This window comes from Oncorhynchus keta, chromosome 20, assembly GCF_023373465.1.
Source record: "Oncorhynchus keta strain PuntledgeMale-10-30-2019 chromosome 20, Oket_V2, whole genome shotgun sequence".
NCBI lineage: Eukaryota > Metazoa > Chordata > Actinopteri > Salmoniformes > Salmonidae > Oncorhynchus > Oncorhynchus keta.
This window is the reverse complement of record NC_068440.1, coordinates 18039910-18052615: the sequence shown is the minus strand read 5'-3', so window position 1 is coordinate 18052615 and position 12706 is coordinate 18039910. Positions and strand designations below refer to the sequence as shown.

At 43.6% G+C, this 12706-nt stretch overlaps 1 protein-coding gene across 1 annotated transcript; it reads right to left on the bottom strand.

Moving 5' to 3' along the window:
* Nucleotides 1-499: 499 nt before the first annotated feature.
* Nucleotides 500-11010, bottom strand: LOC118399491 (glycoprotein endo-alpha-1,2-mannosidase-like protein). Its single transcript, XM_035795614.2, has 4 exons — nt 10376-11010; nt 10025-10134; nt 6101-6177; nt 500-2895 (listed from the first exon to the last, which is right to left on the bottom strand). The coding sequence occupies exons 1-4, from the start codon at nt 10881-10883 to the stop codon at nt 2259-2261; spliced, it is 1332 nt and encodes a 443-aa protein (XP_035651507.1). The 5' UTR covers nt 10884-11010; the 3' UTR covers nt 500-2258.
* Nucleotides 11011-12706: the final 1696 nt, after the last annotated feature.

Genomic DNA, 12706 nt, shown 5'->3' with positions numbered 1-12706 from the left:
TATTTTCATACTTCTCTCTCTCTTTGATTCTCTGTCCCTTTCTCTCCCCTCTCAGTTCATTGCCCTTCTACGGTTGACATTCTGAGGTACGAACCAGGAAGCTATAATGGTATGAATGCATCATCTGATCTGTCACCTGGTACAAGAAGGATCGGTGATGAGGAGTGTCAGGGCCGGCCGTCGCACGGTGCTGTGAAGCCTGACATTTCTAACCTCACCACGCCTGGTTGGTTTGGTGTTAAAGGCTAATGTGTTTGGGCAGTGTGGGTATGGAGCAGGACAGAGACTCAACACTGGCCCCATGGTTTCTATCTGTCCTGAGCTGAGTAGTAAAGTAGCTAGTGCAGTGTGTTGAGAAGGGACCAGGCAGCCTGCTACGGCTTGACAATGATAGAAGAGCGTGTTACAGGACAGGCTCCTTCCCAGATGGTGGTTCTGACCCTTGCTGATTCGGTTGAGTCGAAACCACCCTATTTCAAACACACCACAGATTCCCACATAGTAACCAGACAATACGTTTATTTTTCACCATTTAAAAGTATTACAGGAAAGAATAAGTCCTCAATGTCAGAATGTCTCCAAGCTCACCCACACTACACAAACCCCAGTGGCTATATCATTACTGTGGCGATCATCACAACATAACTCATCTGAAAGGAATAGACTTAAGTCACTCAAAACAGGCTATTTGTTGGCACTAACATAAGTTGACTTAAACCAACCAATGAAACTTTGTACAAAAGTATTTGTGTTGTGTATTCAGATGTAAAATAAAAAATAATTCAAAAACAGGCATCGGGATGAAATTCACATAAATGGAAAAGTTAATTTGAGAGAAGAACAGAAGAGTTGACAAAAACAGAGACAGGTTCAATCATGAGTGTACCCCTGAATCCCAAACCAACCCCCAGCCCCCTCCCCCTAGATGCTTCTGCAGATCTGAGAGGATTGGATTGGTGTAAGCAACCTTCATCTTGCCCTCTGATAGGCCAGGTGGAATTGTTGCTAAGTCTATGGTGTGAGCAGTCTCAGTCCCACTTGCTCCACTGAAAAGCATACGCTACTTGTATTTATTTGGACAGTGAAGATAAAATGTGTACATTTGGCTCTAAACTCCAGCATTTTGGAATTGAGATCAAATGTTTCATGTGAGGCGACTACGGAATGTCACCTTTTATTTGAGGGCATTTTCGTACGTATCAGTTTTACAGTTTAGAAATAAAACACTTCTGTATGTAGTCCCCCCATTTGAATAAAATACATATTCTTATAAGTATTTGGACAAATTCACTTATAGTGTATTAAAGTAGTCAAAAGTGTATATACCCCCCCCCAGAAAAATATATATGCTAAGCTCTCACCATTACCAATAACAGGGGAGGATTAGCATTTTTGGGGTGGGTATGATCTTTGTTCCTCTGTAACTTTCTCACTCATCATTATTCAGGATATATTCATTACTATCCATAATCATGGCAGCATCCACATTAATGTAGAAGTGTTCAGAAACATCTATTCTTATTTACAATAAAAGTGACTCCAGTACATTATTCACCATTCAGTTCTATTGGGCAAAATCTGTAACACATCATCTGTAACACAACCAAAACAAACTGCAAATGCATCCAACAAGTTTATAGAGTCACAAGCTTGACGTAGTCATTGCGTGCTTTGAATTGGGACCAAATACTAAACGTTTGAATACTTTAATATGCTATAAGTTCAATTGTGTAAATACTTATGAGAGGGAAAAAAAACATTTGAATGGGGAGGGTACTAGATACATTAAGGTTTTCATTTCTAAATGGTAAAAAAAAAAAAAGTATGAAAATACCCTCAAATAAAAGGTGACATGCTGTACTCTCGCCTCATATTAAAAACACATCTCAAATCCAAAATGCTGGAGTATGGGGCCAAATTGACATTTTTTTGCTTCACTGTCAAAATAAATATGGTTTATATTCACAAGGACCCAAAATACCCAGCAATGAGGCCACTCCAAACCCTTTTCTCACTACCATGCTGAACCAAACTGTGTTGGCTGTGCTATTTTCTTTAAATTTTTTAAAATGTTTCAGCAGGTTCCAGCGACTATGGTGGATAGTAACCACTAACCAGGACAGCTCAGTACAGCTTGGTTTGGCTCAGTTCGGCTCAGCTCAGCTCAGAAATGTGAAAAGCTCCTCAGTTTTACTCGCTCCAGTCACACCCAAAAGGTATTATTCCCATCGACCCAGTCCAGTCAGGACTCCTGTCCTCTACATGAGCCACTTGTCTTTCTCCTTGTTGAAGTGTTCGGCCCACTTCCTGGTGAGTTCCAGGTATAGGTCTGACCGGTGGGGCTGGTAGTCCAGATACAGCCGTGTCACCGTCTTCCTGGGCACCGCCTTCTCAATCTGTGTCCCCTCGTGCCACTCGTTGAACGACGTGATGGTCACGATCTCCGGCCGCACCGACAGCGCAGCCTGTAGGCTGGTCTCATAATAGCGTCCGTTGACCCTGTTCCTCGTGTTGTGGTTGTTCCATGGCCTCACTGCGGTGTCGACGTATCCCGGCCCGGCGCTGGGCACAAACAGCAGGTTATTACCGTCACAGAAGTCCTTGACCGCCTTCCAGTTCTGGTGAGAGGAGCCGAAGGAGAAGCCGTTGGAGGCGAAGTATGTATACATGCCGTCGAAGCCACCGGCCAGGATGTCGTGTTTGTGGCGTTCCTCTACGACCAGGGCGAGGAAGACGCCGTCGTAGGGCGTGCCGCGGAGGGTGTGGGCGCCGGCGGGGTGGAGCAGGTCGGCCCAGGCCTCAGGCGGGGTCAGGTAGGAGTCGTAGACATAGAACAGAGGAAGGATCCGCCCCGTGGTCGACCTGAAGCGGTAGAAGGCGCCATGGTTCCCATACCTATGAGGTCAAGATTTTGTTTACTTTAGTTCATGTTTACTCATGCAGCTAGAAGCTGAATTGCAGTATACATACAAATCACACTTATTTTTAGACAAGTGAACAAGCAAGATGGAAAACATATAATGACTCCATAGGTAGCCAATCTTCCACTCCCAATGTGCATCACCCACATGGGTGATTCGATTTTACAGTCAGAGATTATTATATAAAAGTGTGTTGTTTTACACTTGTTACAAAGCAGGAGGTTCTGCCAACACAAGGGTTCTCAATTGAGTGAAGTGCCAGATGTCTACAGAAAATGCTATTATGTGAAATGGTGCTATTATTTTCAAGAGCAAATTTGGCATGTGTGAACACTGTAGATGGAGAGATCAGCATTTATAAATGTACCCTCCATCTCCCACTCTCATTCTCTCTGTGGTTTATTTTCAGGCAGATGGCTAGCACAGTTGCTTTTGCAGAAGTTGGCCTCAGTCACGATCATCACTGTTCAGTTAGCTTGACTACGATACGCTAACCCTCCCGCCGCCCACAGAGGGTGTCCAAAGGTTGGGACAATGTTAAGGTGGATCACGATCATGCCTCATTATATAAAACATCTCATATTCATATTTCTGTTATCTACTGGTCTAGTCTGGTCTCGATCTGTTGGTGCACTGTAACCGGCTCCTACAAATGTAAGATCTTAATTTGATCGTCCTGTAGCAGGAGAACTTTCCTGCAATGCAGGAAATATTAAACTTGTAGTGTATGAGGGTTAAAAAGGCTTCTAAAGTTTGTAATTTCCACTTTGAAATTTCAGACTTGATTTTCCCTTACGAAAAGTGTATCAACCCCTACAAAAATGTCCATACATTTTTATCCACATAATAATTCACATACCTATTGCTGCATGATTATTATCCTGCTGTAGCAAACTGGCTCAAATGAAGATCCTACATACAGTGGGGCAAAAAAGTATTTAGTCAGCCACCAATTGTGCAAGTTCTCCCACTTAAAAAGATGAGAGAGAGGCCTGTAATTTTCATCATAGGTACACTTAAACTATGACAGACAAAATGAGGGGGGAAAATCCAGAAAATAAAATAAAATGAATTTATTTGCAAATGATGGTGGAAAATAAGTATTTGGTCAATAACAAAAGTTTATCTCAATACTTTGTTCTATACCCTTTGTTGGCAATGACAGACGTTTTCTGTAAGTCTTCACAAGGTTTTCACACACTGTTGCTGGTATTTTGGTCCATTCCTCCATGCATATTTCCTCTAGAGCAGTGATGTTTTGGGGCTGTTGCTGGGCAACACGGACTTTCAACTCACTCCAAAGATTTTCTACGGGATTGATATCTGGAGACTGGCTAGGCCACTCCAGGACCTTGAAATGCTTCTTATGAAGCCACCCCTTCGTTGCCCGGGCGGTGTGTTTGGGATCATTGTCATGCTGAAAGACCCAGCCACGTTTCATCTTCAATGCCCTTGCTGATGGAAGGAGGTTTTCACTCAAAATGTCACGATACATGGCCCCATTCATTCTTTCCTTTACACGGATCAGTCGTCCTGGTCCCTTTGCAGAAAAACAGCCCCAAAGCATGATGTTTCCACCCCCATGCTTCACAGTAGGTATGGTGTTCTTTGGATGCAACTCAGCATTCTTTGTCCTCCAAACACAACGAGTTGAGTTTTGACCAAAAAGTTATATTTTGGTTTCATATGACATTCTCCCAATCTTCTTCTGGATCATCCAAATGCTCTCTAGCAAACTTCAGACAGGCCTGGACATGTACTGGTTTAAGCAGGGGGACACGTCTGGCACTGCAGGATTTGAGTCCCGGGCGGTGTAGTGTGTTACGGATGGTAGGCTTTGTTACTTTGGTCCCAGCTCTCTGCAGGTCATTCACTAGGTCCCCCTGTGTGGTTCTGGGATTTTTGCTCACCGTTCTTGTGATCATTTTAACCCCACGGGGTGAGATCTTGCGTGGAGCCCCAGATCGAGGGAGATCATCAGTGGTCTTGTATGTCTTCCATTTCCTAATAATTGCTCCCACAGTTGATTTCTTCAAACAAAGCTGCTTACCTATTGCAGATTCAGTCTTCCCAGCCTGGTGCAGGTCTACAATTTTGTTTCTGGTGTCCTTTGACAGCTCTTTGGTCTTGGCCATAGTGGAGTTTGGAGTGTGACTGTTTGAGGTTGTCTTTTATACTGATAAAAAGTTCAAACAGGTGCCATTAATACAGGTAACAAGTGGAGGACAGAGGAGCCTCTTAAAGAAGAAGTTACAGGTCTGTGAAAGCCAAAAATCTTGTTTGTAGGTGACCAAATACTTGTTTTCCACCATAATTTGCAAATAAATTCATTAAAAATCCTACAATGTGATTTTCTAGATTTTTTTTCTAATTTTGTCTGTCGTAGTTGAAGTGTACTTATGATGAAAATTACAGGCCTCTCTCGTCTTTTTAAGTGGGAGAACTTGCACAATTGGTGGCTGACTAAATACTTTTTTGCCCCACTGCATGTATAGTCGTTGTTATAAATATGTTTGGCATGACAATGACCATGGGAGTTGACAAGACTGCACAAACAGATCTGGGACCTGCAGGCTACTACTGGTCCCTTCCAAAGCCAAACTATTTTCATACATTTTCCCACAGGTACTAATCTTTTAGTGGCGCTATCAATTGTCTCAAGCCCTCTGAGTAATACTCTAAAAATGCAAGTGAAATCCTTTAGACCTGAAGAAGACTCAGATTTCTCCAGATCAAAGTCACTGGAAATTGACATGGGAAGCAGAGCTCTGACCTTTGGCTGAAAGTAAGTGATAAGAGCATCTTAATCTGTGTGAGTTTGAGAGAGAGAGAAGGGGGGAGTAAGAGTGGAGAGGAGAAATGGAGTGGCTGGATGTACAGAACAGTCGAAGTCCAACCTGCTTGTTAATGTGTATCTCAGTTAGTAGAGCATGGCGTTTGCAATGCCAGGGTTGTGGGTTTGATTCCCATGGGGGACCAGTATGGGGGGAAAATGTATGTCGCTCTGGTTAAGAGTGTCTGCTAAATGACCAAAAACATGTAAATGATCTAGCGAGTAAGAGAAGAGGAATGGAGAGATGTGTGAATTGTTTAAGACTGACCTAATTGTCAATGATGTAGTTTGAGAGAGAGAGAGAAGAGGACATGTTGATGCATAGGACAGTGGAAGGTCAACCTACTTGTCAATTATGTATTTGATGTTATCGTACATGCTGAGGTCAGTCCGTCCCATGTACGGCTGGATGTGGAACGCCACCTGTGGGAACCGAGTACAGATACGGATCATTATAAACTCTTAATAAAGAGGACAATACTGTCTGCAGTACACATTTTCATAGTCTTTGAAACATTATTATATCACTTGAATGTAAACACTGTCCTGTAAATGAAGACGTAATGAAAAGCAATGTTCACATTCATTATTATATCAGCACATTGCCATTTTATTGTTGCATTGAAATGCAGTAAGGCATTGACTGTACAATGCACTGGCATAGAGAAAGAACAAGTACTGTCGATACCTCGCTTTCCAACAACGTCACTGTATTTATACACTGTTAGAAAAACGGGTTCCAAAAGGTTTCTTCAGCTGTCCCCAGCAGGATAATTATTTCTGGTTCCAGGTAGAGCCATTTTTGGTTCCATGTAGAACCCTCTGTGGAAAGGGTTCTACATGGAACACAAAAGGGTTTTTCAAATGGTTATCCTATGGGGACAGCCAAATAATACTTTTAGGTTCTAGATAGCACCTTTTTTTTAAAGAGTGTATTATACAAGTATGTTCTGTATGTTGACTTTGTCTGTATTGTTTGTACAATGTCTTCATGGCAGCACCTTCACACTAAGTTATATTCTGGGTATGTGTTAATGTACTATGCGAATAAAGTGATTCTGATTATTGTTCATAACCAATGCATTTTGCCATGTTGCCCTACAACTGGCATATCCATGGGTAAATAGTACTCTCTTAGAAAAAAGGTGTTATTTAGGACCTAAAAGGGTTCTTCGGCTGTCCCCATAGGAAACCCCTTTGAATAAACCTTTTTGGTTCCATGTAGAACCCTTTCCAGAGAGGTTTCTACATGGAACACATCGAGTTATCTTTTTCTAAGAGTATAGAACCTGTTCCTCAGGGAATTCATGTGCAATATGTGTTTAATCAAATGTCATGGACTCCAGTGTCCTTCCTGAATAACAGATGAAAGTGACCCTGTCAGACTAGAGTGTCAGAGGCCTCTGGGCTGGGATCAGCCAATCAGAGATTGCCTATAACTGGCAGATCATCTATAAATCCTTCTCTGACTCCAGGGCCTCTGTGTGTCTGTGTATGTCTCTGTGTGTGTGCTCCTGGTGATGGGAGAGCTTGTATCCCAAGTGTAAAGATATAAGGTGATAGAATGGCGCAGGGCAGGAGCTAATTCTTGAATTTTTTTTTTTAACTGGAAGAAGAAGAAGAGCAAACCACTGAAGCAGAGGTTCTTAGCTCCCTGCAGTCATATCCAATATCCAAACTCAGGATCTCACCCTCTCTGTCATGTCTTAAGTGATCCTCCATCCTCCTCGAAGAAAAGAAAAGTGATTTGGAGATATATTCCTTCCAGTGGTACTCCAGGGAACCTTATCTTGCTGGATATAGATAATGAGCACGATACTTACTGCTCTCTACTTTAAAGCAATAATACTCTCTCCCTTAAAGTATTACCTAAGGCCGTTTGCTCTCTGTGCCTCTGTCTTTGCTGCAACTGAGAGACAATGCCTGCCAACCTTTCAATGAACCACTCAAGGACCTTACTTGGAGATACAGTAGATGACATACATATAAGGTCTATACATCCAACCAGGATGAAATCCATTGAGGTTTCAAAACAATTTTTCAAGGGAGACCACATACCAGAACCTTGAAGGGTCGACAGGGAGTCTCTCAGCATTCAAATGACTGATTGCGGTGTGACACAGATTGCTGTGAATGATTCAAATGACATGAATGGGACTGTGGCAGCAGGGCTGACATACTGCTGAGGGGTGGCTGCCCTCTCTCACCCCAGGGTTAGACAAGCCTGATCCCATATCTGTTTGGGATGTATAGCCTACACCTACTGTCATTGTCGAGAGAGCACAAACAGATTTGGGACCAGGGTTAAACTGCCTGACGACTAGGAAGTTTACCTCAGCTGCTGTATAGCAAAATGTCCACTTCAGCTCACCGACAACCGCTGATAGAACCGTCGAGCCATGAAGGAGCGTGGCGGGCTACATAGAAAGGAAAGAACACCCACTCCCTCTCTCTAGCTCTCTTTCATAAAGAGTTTCCATGGCAACACTGTGTTTGGCACGGCAGCAACCAGGCTCACTCGCTCGCCGAGCTGTCAGTTTGTGTCTTTGGCCTCAGAAAGGCCGAGCGGCAAGGTGAGCTGATGTGCTGTTCAATCTGTCGCTTTTCTCAGCTGAATAAACTGTGTGTGTGTGTGTGTGTGTGTGTGCGTGCGCCTCTACTGGAGATGAGAAGCTGTTTTTCAGTTTGTTCACACGTTGTGCTGTGTAGTGAGAACAGATTCTCCTATTAGCATTCTGCCCTTAGGTGCAGCTACGCTTACTGTAAACTGGGAACGTCGATCTTTATTGAAACATCTAAATATTTAACACAGATGTTTGTTTTGTCATTGTTTTTTTGTGAGACGTAATAATAAGCTAGGCCCGAGGCAGTTTAATGTTTACACATTAAGCTCTGTATATTATTATTCATGATTTAAGGTGATGATCATGTAAACAAAGTCAGTGAATGGAACAGTCAGTGTGCATATTAAAGGCTTTATGAGTAGAAAAGACAGGTCGGCACAGATACACTGAGGACGTATGCAAGGAAAGAGATATCTCAGTCCCTCTACCTCAACCTATAATTCCTGTGTGGCAGGGATTCTGCAACACTGGTTGGAACAGAACATTGCAGCGTTAGCCCTCAGGTTAGTCATACAGAGATACAAACCGTTACTGTTGTGGAAGTCCCATACAGACCTACAGTGCTTCTCATTATTCATGCAATTCCACACTACACACACGGTTGGAAGTGAAGTCTGCACTGTCTTCTGCAAAATGTAGGCCTGACATATTCTACATATGAAAGCGGATGGAAAGAAGAACCTTGGGCTATATTTAAATAAATGCATGCACTGTACTGCATGCTATGGGTTTATGCAGTGTGTGAGAGAGAGAGAGAGAGAGAGAGAGAGAGAGAGAGAGAGCATCTCGTGCCATGCACACAGGCCTCAGGCTGCATGATCAGCCCCAGTTATGCCTTGGAGGTGTGTGTGTGTGTGTGTGTGTGTGTGCAGAACATCTCTAATTGCTTCAATAGACTGAATGTCAAACAGTACAACAGTGCCTTGAACGGTATCCCCTGAGTCACTCCTCAGTCAATTAGAAACGGTCTTTCTTCGGTTTTAAAATACTGAAGGAAAAAAATGTCTGCCTTCAGGGGACCTTGTGAAGCACCCAAAGACTTGGGAGGTTGTTGAAGAAATGTGTTTTCTCTGACTACATCAATAACATACAAAATGGAGGAAGAAAGTGGGCAAGAACAGATGGTTTTAGGTATAGAAAATACATTCCAAAACCAACATCACACACTTCACCCTAAAAAAGAAATGCATTGTGTTTGTCTTCGAGGGAACACAGTGAATTTATACATACACAGTGGCTGTTTTTGAAGTGTGAATATTTCAAAGTGTATGTATTTAGTTAGGTACAAAGGCCAGGACTGATACTCACTTAGACTACTACAACAAAGGTCTGAGTTAACGTAGTCTCTTGTGACAGACTGTTACAGAAGAATGTAGGTCTATTTTCTGAATCTCAAGTTTAGGATCTGAGCGAACAACATAACCCTTAACCCTTAACCACCTACCAACCAATCATCACTGCCAGACGGCCAGTCAGCCAGCCAGGGTTGAGGCCAATTCCTTTTGAATTCAAACCATTCCAGAAGAAAACTGAAATTCCAATTGACTGAATTGGAATGGAATCGACCCCAACCCTGTAGCCAGACATTTATTTCTTCAGTAAAGCACCAGAAAGTGTAAAAACATACCGGTTCTCTCACCAGTTACCTTGATGCTGTGTCTGTGGGCAGCGTCCATGACAGCAGGCACCAGGTCTTCACATGGCTCACCATGGTTGTCTGCAATGCCAGGCGGGTACCAAGACAGAACCAGTACCCCTGGGGCAAAACAGTTAGTGAGGACACTCTCTGGTATGACTATTGACAGAAGGGTAGGTCTATAACACATCCCCTTTCATATGAAAGCTCAAGAGCATTAGGTGCACAACATTGGTGCAGATTGAATGGGGGATTTTAAGTGAAGCTACGTCAATATTTGAGAGCTACAGTATCATGTCCAGGACACCGCTTGATAATGATATTTCAGTTTGGATGGGTTAGTCGTGCCGAAATCCCTTACCTGCTGCAGCCGCTTCAATCTGCGACATGTGTGACTCCAGCACGGTGGGGTCTCTGGAACTGTATGGTCCTAGCTCCGGGTAGAAACTCGACGCTATGTCCTCCGGAGGAGTGTGTCTTCCTTTGGCGTGGCTGGCGGCGATCTTAGGGTCCCAGTGCGGTACTAGAACATGGTCCCAGTGAATGTATTTACCGTCCATCTGTGGGTTGCCGTACCATAGGTAATAGAAGATTTGTACATCGTAGAATATACTGTAGTCACGGTCGGATTTTGTGAAGACGACTTTGGTGTCGCTGGCTAGATGGGGCTGACCAGGGGAAACTACCATGTCGTTCGAAACTGGCCGTCGCCGGTCACCTCCTCTTTCCCCCACAAACTCTCCCATTCCCGGGGCCAGGTCTGAGAAGCCATCGCTGGGTTTCAGTGTCCTGAGGCCCATCATGGTCCCGAAGATGAAGAGGGTGAATAAGAAAAGTGCAATGAAAGCTTTCTTGCGCAGCCGTGTCATTTTGGTAGCTGTCCGTAGTGCTGAAGGAAGCCTAGTAGAACGCTCTGTGCTGAGGGAAGCCTAGTAGAACGCTCTGTGCTGAGGTGCTGAAGGAAGCCTAGTAGAATGCTCTGTGCTTAGGTGCTGAAGGAAGCCTAGTAGAACGCTCTGTGCTGAGGTGCTGAAGGAAGCCTAGTAGAACGCTCTGTGCTGAGGTGCTGAAGGAAGCCTAGTAGAACGCTCTGTGCTGAGGTGCTGAAGGAAGCCTAGTAGAACGCTCTGTGCTGAGGTGCTGAAGGAAGCCTAGTAGAACGCTCTGTGCTGAGGTGCTGAAGGAAGCCTAGTAGAACGCTCTGTGCTGAGGTGCTGAAGGAAGCCTAGTAGAACGCTCTGTGCTGAGGTGCCGATGTGAATAGACAGCCAATCCGTTGAGTGCTATCGTTGAAACTATAGCGTCGTTAGATCTATGTCAGTCTCTTCCATCAACATGTGAAGTCTTCAAGTATACACACTTAGCATGAGAAAAATGTGGGAAAAGCCACTCAATCTCTACAGTGGTTTGTGCGTTTTGCGCAAAGAATCAAATGCATGTCCCTTCAAACATCTAAGATATAGCCTGTCAAACCATCACCGTTTCCTGGTAATGTGTTTTGAAACTAATCTCTCCTTTGTGTTACGTTTTCTGCTTCTATCAACGAATAGCATATATATCTCTAGCATTAAGGTTTACCTTCTCCTAACGACTGACTGTCATTACCATTTCAGGACATCGTCATATTAGGGTTTTTATGCTTTCCGACCGCCGAGAGTTCATTTGTGGATTCCACTGAGAGAAACAGAGAAAGCATGTCGCTCTGGTCGTATTTTAAAAGCGAATCTCTAGTTATTTTCCCCAAAACTGTGCCTCCACACTCCCAGCTGCTCTTCTGGACTGTTGATTCATCACATAGTTCCCAGCACAGTTACCTTTGTCTTCTGCAAGTGCTCTCCGCTCGCGTGCTACCCCTTGTTTATCCGCGACTCTTATCTACCTCGATTATGCATTTGAACCTGCTCTTCCGGGAGCAAACCGTTATAATCCATCACATTTTCAGAACGGTAGAATTGGTCGACATTTAATTGTCTGCGCTAGGTCGATTTGCGGTTTTAGGCAGACAGATATAAAAACAATCGTTTTCTCGCCACACACAGAAGGAGGAGGAGGCTGAGCACAGCGCTCGATGGTGCGATGCGGGGGCGAGCAGAGTGGGAGGGATTAACCCTGGTTTTAAAATCTATGAATTAACCCCGCACACTGCCATGAGAGGAAAATAGAGCGCGCGTGGAACCAATGGGTAGCCTATTGCTTTTGCCTTTGTTCTGTAGCCCATGTGGTTACTTTAACTCAGTGTCTATGGATAGAAGTAGGCTACGTTGCATTCTCGTACTATCCTTCTATTTCAAAATATCCTCCTATTTCAAAGCCTTTCTCTCACGGCTGTTCACACTATAGGCTATGTGGGCTATATGTTACAATATGGGCACATTGACTTACATCTACTATTTATTGAACAAAAGAGATTCAACCTGTACGATTTGGGCTATATGATACAGCCTATGGCGAGAGGCTATAGAACACATTTTGTCAGTATATGTCAGTGGAGAGGGAAAGAGATGACATTTGAATAAAGATAAAATAACAGAGGGCTAAGGGCCCTTGTGTGGCCCCAGTTGAGCGCATTTTCAAATGTATTTTGTTCCTTGCCAATAAAGACAACAGCAAAAGAATCTCAATCCTAAATCTTTGAAATAGCCTACTTCTGCTTGATCATTATTGCTTTTCACACAGGAGATTTCCAATTCCA